The sequence below is a fragment of the Leuresthes tenuis genome, unplaced genomic scaffold (genome assembly GCF_036924035.1).
Source record: "Leuresthes tenuis unplaced genomic scaffold, fLeuTen1.0.hap1 SCAF_10, whole genome shotgun sequence".
Classification (NCBI taxonomy): Eukaryota; Metazoa; Chordata; class Actinopteri; order Atheriniformes; family Atherinopsidae; genus Leuresthes; species Leuresthes tenuis.
In genome coordinates, this window is record NW_027325364.1 from 13,682,043 (window position 1) to 13,692,364 (window position 10,322).

Below are 10,322 nucleotides of genomic sequence, written 5' to 3' on the forward strand. Positions count from 1 at the left end.
GTGTAAAAATGAGGGTATAAAATTCTCAATAAAGATTATTGAATCAAGCCTTCTTAGGACAAACAAAGCAAAGAAAAAGAAAAGAAAGGAAACAAGTCTAAGACTGTAGGCTAATTAAAGGACAGTCTTATCTAATGAAACTGGTTCAATTGGCACCATTACATCACCCTGGTGTAATTTATTCAAACCACCAAAGTTCTTATAGATTAGAGATTTTCAGCTAGCTTTCTTTACACTTTGTTTCAAATAAGGGTTCATTAAGAGGAAACGGGCCTCAAACCTGTCACCCCCATGACCCTTAGTTGAATAAAGCAGTTTGAAAAATTAATAAACAAATTAATTATTTTGTAACGTCTAAACATTATTTCATGAACAAAATGTTTCTTTTGACTTTCCATGCAACCGTCATTCAGCTATCGGTCTGTCTGTCATGTGTGACTGAATGAGAAGTGACCGAGGTCGCTGATGTAAGGACGTGTGCAGAGGACAGGATGTATTCTCATGCACTTTAGAGCGTAACCATTGCTAGTCAGTCGCGAAATTAGGTCCTCTTTATTTTTTCTGAGGTTTGGTTTTTGTTCTGAGACTCTCAGATAAGTCAGAATAAAGGGACCGAGTTTGAACAAGTATTGGGATGGTAAGCAGTCGTGCAAAATTGCGGCTTTACATGCTTTTAAGAAAGGTTCTAAAAGTTTACACTGAATATCATTGAAGCTATGCAAAGTTAGGCATCCCGTGTGTAGCAAAACACTTATAGAAATGGATAGTTGGGCAACCGATGTTGATCGAGCATATGGAAAGCGGCAAGCCTCCAGAGAGCCCAATTTCATCTCTGGTTTTGTCCAAGTAAAGTTCAGACTTAACATGATTGATTTCCTTGCTGGTTACGTAAGGGCTTCTCCAGTTTGCAATCAGGCATGTCTCACAGAAAACATGAATGAACATGACTTCTATATACAGCATTACATAGCAGAGATACTGTAATGAGTGAAAATTATACGTCTGTACCAAGGAGCAACAAGCTTCTCCTCCACTGACTTGATTACAAGGGGGAAAAATCCCAAACAAGGTGGTCTGCCACCTGTGCCACTCGTGTCTGAACTATTTTGAAGGGGGGCCAGATTTGATCACATGAAAATAATCCCCCAGAAAATCTTTTCAGCCATAAAAGTTACAAAAAAAAATCCTGTAGTTTTTTTTGTACGACAGGCCATGCTAAATTATACATTTTACGAGTGAAACTGAGGGCTGAAATTGCTGTCAGTAGGAAATTGCCCAATTCATTCATTCAGAGGAAGGCAGAAATCTAGCTCTGGCTACCCGACCCATATATTTCACAACACCTAACGAAACACAGATCATGTACCTGACTAAACCTGTTAATTCAGCTTTCAGTGACAAACGCCAACTATACTTATGTAAAAAGGCATGAACCAGCGTCTCAGTGGGTAAGAATCTCCCTTCCTGTACTGTAAGATGAATCTTTGTGCAAAAGCAGTTTAGTGAAAATCTATACAAGCACTACAACAAGCAAAGCCGTGTGTCCACCTCAATGAAGCTGACTTCCCGTTGACAGTGTTTCCAAAGTTCACTTTGTGTTTACTCTAAATTTTTATACAAGTCTTTTGTGGGGAAGGTGCTAGGCTTTTTAAATAGGCTGTATTTAAAGCAGGACCACGCTCTTTTTCTAACCCCAAATAAGTAGAGTTGGTGAGTAAATCCTATCTCTCTGTCAGCGGAAAGGAAAAAAAAAAAAGAGGCTGGAAGTGTTGTGCACATGGTTTGGTCTGAGCCAAAACAGGTTTTCGTGGATGTGGATCCATTCAGTGACTTGTTCCACCACCACCACGCAACTCTTCGCTGTAGAACTTGAAAATAGCAGCGTGAGAAACTTTCAGAATACATATATACGTTTTTTTTCTTTCTTGAAATGCTGCATTTTATTCTGTGGCCCGGGCTGCTATAACTGGTATATCACTCAAGTGATATCTATCAGTACACAACCAGGACATATTCAACTTCGGGGGTAGAAAGACGCTCTTTTACAGTAGCATGTCCAGGATTACACCATTTGCTGTTAACAGGCACTGTCATCCCTCCTCATAACACGGCACCCTGGTCGTTTCAATGGTTAATACATAGTGTGAAAATCTCCTCTCTAAATGCTCAGTTAGTTTGACATTTGTAGATCAAACATGGTTAACATGGTTTCATTGTCAGCATAAAAAAATATCAGTATTGGAACATTTAAACAAATCATCGTTCATTGCTACACAAATCCAGACAAACAAAACAAGCCAGAACTAAATTTCACCTTGGAGCTCTCATTATTGTCCAAAGTTTTACTCTTTTTCCACCTTTTTCACACACACATCCTTTCCTTCTAGCTTTTTCTCTTGTTTTCTTTCTTTTTTTGGTCTTACACCTGCAGCTTGTGTTCCTCCACCTCCACTCTTTTCTCAGATTCTACAAAACACTCAATTCGTTATCAATGTGCGCTCTCTGTCAGGGGCAGGCTCTTTGAGCTCAGGAAGAGAAGCCAGCATAACATCCACACGCACACACACGCGGGATGAGAACCTCTGGCGTGGCCTTTCCCACCGCTGCCCTCCCTGTATCAACACACTCGCACAAACAAGCCTGCTTCGCGCTGCTGCACCATCAAACGCGCCTTTGTCCCTCTTGTTCGAGCTACACGCACTTATCTCCTCACATCTGCATGGACGCTCATTACAGCAACCAAAACAAAACCTCCACACAGAAGCGCAGATCCTCCCATTTCAAAGGTCAAGTTCAACTTTCTCAACAAGTGAGGGGGAAAGAAAACCCCCAAACACACACACACACACACCTCCACCATGTTCACATGACAAACAATATGTTTCCAAAGATCACCGATCATTATGGTAAATATTTCATTTATTGAAATGGCACTTATAGAATGTGACATCCTTAAGAAGTGAGTGAATCAGCAATGTACATTTTGTATTCAATACCAGGGAGACACACAGCCATTAGAGAATCAATTATCATTCAACCTAAAAAACTTATGTTAATTTGTCTTACATTTTAGTCGATCCCATATACAAGTTATAAAAATAGACTGACAAAATAAGTAAATGCTATTTGCTGCTGAACATTAGTGCAACAAGCACATCCTGTATAAAAAGGTTCAGACTCAATTATTCAGAGAACAGTCCTGAACAATTATTACTGCCACTCTTAAGACATCTAGTCTGTAAACTTGGTTACACAGAGGCATGAGTACCAACCCAGAACAGAACTGAATCACTCCGCCAATGCTGTGCAGGAAAATATGAAACAATATACTCAAATGTGTTCAATACACGAGTACTGGGGAACAGACCAAAATACAGATTTACAATAGCAGCTGACAAGTTACACCACAAAATCTTTGGCTAGGATGGAATGGGTTTCAATCCAGCTCGCTGGATAGAGAACAGATATGTTCCTGACATGATGGCAGATCAGTTAATACCATTGAAATCTAATGGCAAACATGAGCTAACGGAAGGCACTTAGAGACAGAGAAGAGACCAAGGTCCCATGTTTAACACATAGCTGCAGAGAAATAGCATCTGGACTCTATTCTAGACATCATAATTGTTCTTATCACAACTTTGTAAGTAGTGTCGTTGGATTTGTCTGTCGATACGCGGCTCCGTCTGTCTCCACTACAAAGACAAGGACGAGCGGGGGGGGGCCAAGCTGCCAAGCCTTCGTGGGATAAGCATATTTTTAAATTTCTTTCAGTTTTTTTTTTGTACAACTGTCACACTTCTTTCCTCATATCTGCAGAGACTTGTAGGAAGGCAAGCTTTGGTCGACGGATGCAAATTTCCAAAACAGATAAAATCGAACCAGGCTGGTGAAGATGCCGGGTGTGTTCGGGACCTGAAACAAACACACACAAGAGAGGTTTATTTCGATCCCGAAACAGTTTGGAAAGGTGTTTTATACTCAGATTCCGATGTCTTACCATCACATAGTAGTCGTTCAGCTGAAGGCCGTAGAGGACCCAGGAGGTTGAAGTGAAGAAGGTGGCTACAGTCAGAGGGAAGGACAAGCACTGCACATTACCACTGCGCACTATTTTTACCTGAGAGGGAAGAGGAGGAAAGAAGCACTTACTGAACAAATTCAACATAAAACTGCAATATTCAAAGTGTTTCATTCAAAGGCCCCACAGAGAGTTACCACCGTTCCCGTCAATCACTGCTGCTCTTAAAGAGCATCACATCCTCCGTGCCCCACTCACTCACTATCTTGACCCTTCCACTGATGCTTTTCTTATGGAAACCTAAACCACTTGGGTCTGTTCCCTTGTCAGATGGCAAACATTATCCACCAGCACTACTCTATTTGGAGATACCGCCATTTTCCAAAAGCTAGGAAGATTTGTAAGACACGAGTAAATACAGAGAACGATCCATTTCAAATAGTTTTCACCACTGTTGTAATCTATGCAGAATGTGGTGTTGGTGAAGTAAAAACACTTTGTATGGGCAGCACAATACACGACTTCTAAACCTGTAAGATGTACTGCTAAGTATTAATGGTGCCTTCACAGATCTACCAGTTCCCCACACAGTGAGCACTGGCACACCCCCATACCAACACAGATTTAACTGTGTGCTGATAACAGGTGGGATGGCCCCTCTCCTCTATAGCCTGGATGACAAAGCATCCATGATTTCCGAAAACACCTTCAGTTTTTTCCCTTTATTCCTGTCTTACTTGAATACACTTGAGCCAGACGACGTACACATTATGGATCTTGCTTCGACTTTAATATTCAGTTTGTGTGGTAGAGTTTTAACTTGAATTTGCATACAGAGCGACTGTCTGTTTGTTAAAGGTTATTCCTGCATCTAATTTCCTTTTCAATTGTCCAAAGTCTCCGCTACTGAGTCTTTTTATGCGACAAATGTATTAATATGGAATTTTTTATCTAAAAACAACTGCATTTCCATGAAGGCCTGCGATGTTAAGGCTCTTTTGGGTTTTAGAAAAGTGTGCCTTCCCAGCTTCATATAGTGTAAAATGTAAGGAGAAAACAAGATGTCCCAAACAGGGGCACAGGGCACAGACAGACAGGGATTCAGAATAACAGGAAGACAGGCGAGGGAAAGAAAGACAGGAAACTGACCGGGAGTCATTCAGAGCAGCGAGGCAGATGAAGGGAAGGAGACAAACAGGATAGAAGACAGAAGACACAAGATGACATGAAGCGACAAAAAGGAAAGAGAGACAACAGCAGACATGCACCCTGAGTGGATGTGTTTAACCTGAGATGAACTAAAATGAACTGTCGCTGCCTGGCCTTCATACAGAAGCCAAGTTCAACACAGTAGAAAAGTTTAAAAAAAAAATGTGCAGCTGCTGTTGTAATCAGATTGTTTCAGTGAATACTGTTGTTTCTTTTGAACTGCAACACAATTAGATAAGAACTTAGCAAAATACTAATCAGTTAATACATAATAACAGTTCCATTGACTTTGGGGCTGCAGAAGCTGAATTCCTCTGAGTGCGACGAGGACCGTGACCCACATTTTCACGTGGGTTCCGTCCGCTACTTTGGTGCACAAGCAAAGTTTGGATGTCAACATTCACACACCCTAGAACAGTCAACACAAAGAAAGCAATCACACCAGAGTGTGTTCTGTGTGAACACTCACTATGTCTTCTCTATCTTTAGATGAATAAAAGAAAAAAGGCTCTTTAGTGCATATTTCCTCATTCAATCTTAAGAACCTTTGACCATGAACAAATGCTAATGACTCAATAATCTCACTGATGATCCTTTCATAGGAATTACTGCAGGTTAAATTACTGATACTACTACTGTGATGAGTAAGCAAGATGTCTTACTAAGCAAAAGTTGCACGAAATAATGAAATATAAGAGATATTCCAAATATATATTGCAAATATAAGACTCTGTTGCTATTGCTTCTACATAAACATCAATTTGACAGCTATTAAGGTTGCAGTTAATACGTTTAAACTAATTGGTAACATTATAACAGAACAGAGAGGTTTCTTTGATGTGTGCTTATATGAGGTAGCGATCCATGGTTGGTGTATTACCAGCAGAGCAACAAGACGTACATCAGCCACCTAAAATACGCCCACGAAACAGAACAGAAATCCAAATGAGTTAAAGCAAACGCCACATTTAGCATATTTTCATACAAATCTACTTGGAAGAACTGACCGATCCCTTAAATCCCGTTTAATGACAAAAAGAAATGACACAGAAAGAATGAATTTTACAATCAACTGTGACACACATAGTTAAAGGCTGAGACCAGTGTCTTTCAGGGAAAAAAAAAATAGGTAAAAGTTATGTCCCTAAGCTAACTGAGCTTTTGTCAACTTCTTTACATCCATATTAACAAATAATTCTAGATGTTGTCTGTTCTGGTTGGGTCAGAGTGGGGCTTAATCTATAACAGACTTATAATTTCTCCCATTTAGAGCCTGGACAGAATATATATTGCTTGAGTGTGTGCAGCGCCTGTATGTCTGGGTCACAGTGTCCCCAAGATGAGGTTCTATCTAATCTGGGAAGAGTGGACATGCAAACCAATATCTCTTTAAGCTGACCCAACAGTAGAAAAGCCGTGTTTGACCTCACTGCTTAAGGCACTGATGCCTCCCGAGAATTCTTTTAGCACAAGTTAATCTGACCTCGAAGGATTTCTATCACGATTAATATTAAACTTTTTTTTTTGTTTCATAAACAGCTCGACATTTCTCGGAATAATCACAGAAACGCAACTCCAAATCAGAAAAAAAGGTGGGATGACACGAAAACTCAAAAGACTTTTATTTGTTCGCAGACAGTATGACCAAGAGATAAACCAGTGTTTTTTCTCATTAAACCCATTTGACTTGTGAATGCACATCGATCTAATTTCAGAACTGACGAAAAACGGCAAAGCTTTTATCGCTTTAATGTTGCCTTTGCTTCTCACAGCACTTACAAGACGTTCTGGCATTGAGGACACCGATGGATAGGGCAATATAGGGTTCCTCAGGCGTCATTTCTGTCCCATTCTTTCGGCAATCACACCTTGAGGTGGTCCACGGGGTCGTAATTGTTGCACGTTTACTCTCCAACATTCTCTACGGGAGGGATGCTGCTAAGGTCTTTTTTTCCTCAGCCATACCTTTGCAATCAGTGGTTTTTCAGTGTCTTGTTGAAAAATGCACGGACATTCATGGAAAAGATGCGGTTTTGAAGGCAGCAAATATTTCTCTAAAACAAACTTTTCAGCATTAATGCTACCATGACAGCAGGGTAAATGAGCTCTGCATAAGACACTGTTACAACAACTGCTTGATGTGTCCGTCTCAGCTGTCTCTACACAGTTTCCAAATAAGATTAATATCTGGCTTTGTTATTGCACAGTGGTATTATATCATATCTGTGAATGTAACTGTATTGTCGAGCTGGACAAAGGTTTCCAAAGTAATCCCTTGGTGTGGTTATGGCAGCTACTGATAAATGAGGCATTTTGATGCATTGCCACCCGAGGGGTCAAAGATCACGGGTGTTAAGCTTTAGCTGGCACCCTTGCCTTTTAAAAAACTGAAATTCCTATAGATAGCTTGAATTATTAAATGATTTTATGAACTGTAGACGGGTAAATATGCAGACCCCTTTCAGTCTTTTTTTTTTTTTTTTTTAAGGAAGATTGTCTTTCAACGGTTTAATTATCTTTTTACACACATTTTGTTATCAAGTTGGAGATCATTGGCCCATATTTGCTCTTTAATCTACAACCACCTGTTGACATTACCTGTTTCAATAAAGGCGTTACAAGCTCTTAACTGCATCCGTCGCAATGTTTCTTTGAATAGGCTGCCGGCCTGAGAAGTAAAAATGAATGTATACTAACAAATTAATTCAAGACAAAATTTTAAAAACCTTAGACTCACACAGTCTAAGATGAAATAAAAATAAATGTTCTACTCTGTCCCAACTTCTTCTTATTTTGGGGCTGTATTCCTGACCGGAGGACACGATATTTGGTCATAATCTCTACATGCTGTGTGTTGTGCGTGAGTGTAACGCGTTACCAGGTCGGTGAGCGGCGACATGTACATGCTGACGGTAACCACGCTGCAGGTGAGTCCCAGCTGGCTGAGCCGAGCCGAGCCTTCAGTTAGAAAGGTGGTGAAGTATAGCCAGCCGCAGGTCAGCACCGTTCCTGCAGCGAGAGTCTGGAGCATCAGCAGCCGCTGGAGCAATAAGTAAAAGGATGTCAGGTTTAAGCCAACTACAGCAAGGTGTGTGCTTTCTGCAGGTTTACACTGACCCCATGTTTACCTTATCGCTTGTGTAGTGGAAGTACATGACGATGTAGAGGATCTGGAGAAGAGCTCCAATGATGTTGACCAGGACAATTGTTTGATCTTTCTTCAGAAACCCATATGACAACCAGCCTAGGTTACTATGGAAACAGGAGGGGTGTTAGATGTGCCAACCAGAGCGGAACAATAAGAGCAATGACTGAGCTGATCACAGTGAAAGACTGAGGAATGAGTAAAATAAAATTAAAATAAAAAAAAAAAGTCACTTTAGACATGTGGTGAGGAAAGGGAGAAACTGGATGTTTTCGGTACTTTTGGATTCTCGCATTTTCTTTAGGTCGGTCCTGAAAGTATATAAAAGAAGACAAAAAAGATGAGAGGAAAATATTTCTAACTGATCCACTGCATTTCTTCATAAGAACGTCATGATCACTGTCGCTGATCTGAAGTCAGACCAGCGGGTGAAATTACACAAGAAAATCTCCAACCGATCCTCCTGAGGTAGTTATAATAAATCCCAGAGTTAAACCACGATGTAGACTACCGCCAGCTTGTAAGACATTATTGAAAAGCTCAACTTACAGTCCAGTCGAGAACATCCAGATTGTGAACACGATGCAGGCCCATGATAGAAGCTGCAACAAATCCATAAGGCGGAAGAGGAAACACTAGTTGTTTATATACTCTACGTTCAGTGTATGTTTTTTAACCACAGGTTCTTAAAGTGCAGTAAAATACGGAAAATAGCTGCAAGGATGCTCTCACTGTATTTCCGTATTTGCAATCAATGTGCTGAGCGTTCCTACCCTCTGATTGGCTACGAGATTATACAAGAGGGGCGGGTCTATCCAATAGGGTATTAATACGATAGTAAACGTTGAGGTGATGTCATTACGTTGCAGAAATCAATTTTTTTTAAGCTCTAGTAAAAAGATGATGGAGGAGGATATTGTGTGCAACAGGACGGAGAATAATCGGGGACAGTTAATTAGTCAGACAGCTCAATAAGTAAAGAAGAGGGAGTTCATTTTGCTTAAAGCAAACTTCATTCATAAAAAAATCTGTGATTCTGTTTTATAGATCAATGTAAAAGAAAAAAAATAATTCAACAAAGTCACTAAACACCATACATTCGATTGAGATTTTTCTGAAAAATGTCAAGGTGTCAGTCCTGGCATTATTTCCATATTAACCATGTGTTGTGGTTCTATGACATGCTTATCTATGTTTATCTATGATAGACAAGAATTTCACATAATTCCTTATGCTAAGCTCTTGCAGTCTTTGGGTAAGATACACATATCAGCAAAGTGATATATGTTATTGTATTCTTTAGCACAATGGGAAACATGTTTCAGCTGCACAAAAAAGACCAGATGTTTTCTTATTAGTCTTTGCTTTTTCAGGATGGATAAATGTTTTCCTGTTAGACTCTTTGTCATGAACATGAAGCATGTTGAAAAGGGGTCACGTGGAGATAGAACTTTGTGTTTATACAATCCTGTTTCCAAAAAGTTGGATATTGCAACTAATTCTCTAACAATTGAAAAAATTAAAAAAATAAGTTGATTTTCAATGTGATTCCAGCAGGACAATACAAGAAAGTTTGGACGTGGGCAACAGGGGAGCAGAAATGTTGTCAATTCAAACACACCTGATGGAATATCGCATAACTCATTAAGTTAATTGGCAAGAACATGACTGGGTTAAAAAGAGGATCCCAGAGAGGTTGAGTCTTCCAGGAACAAAAATAGGGAGGAGCTCAACACTCTGTGACAGACTGTGAGAGCAAAATGTTTAAGAAGATCCTCCACAAAGGCCAGTGTTGCATTTCATAATTTTACTTAATTGGTCCAGATCCACGCCAGAAAGCAACACGTACTTCTTTTCCTCACGCTACAATTCTTCATAAAGTTTCAGACTATAAGCACTGAAATCTGTCTGAATGTTATTAAAGTGGAAATATCCCAAAAGGAGGCC

General features: G+C 40.0%; 1 protein-coding gene across 1 annotated transcript; it reads right to left on the reverse strand.

The window, feature by feature from the left end:
- Positions 1 to 2,901: 2,901 nt before the first annotated feature.
- slc50a1 (solute carrier family 50 member 1) lies at positions 2,902 to 9,135 on the reverse strand. The gene is made up of 6 exons (XM_072394227.1): positions 8,925 to 9,135; positions 8,609 to 8,686; positions 8,359 to 8,482; positions 8,109 to 8,270; positions 4,001 to 4,120; positions 2,902 to 3,915 (listed from the first exon to the last, which is right to left on the reverse strand). Exons 1-6 carry the CDS (start codon positions 8,990 to 8,992, stop codon positions 3,808 to 3,810), a joined length of 660 nt encoding a protein of 219 aa, XP_072250328.1. The 5' UTR covers positions 8,993 to 9,135; the 3' UTR covers positions 2,902 to 3,807.
- Positions 9,136 to 10,322: the final 1,187 nt, after the last annotated feature.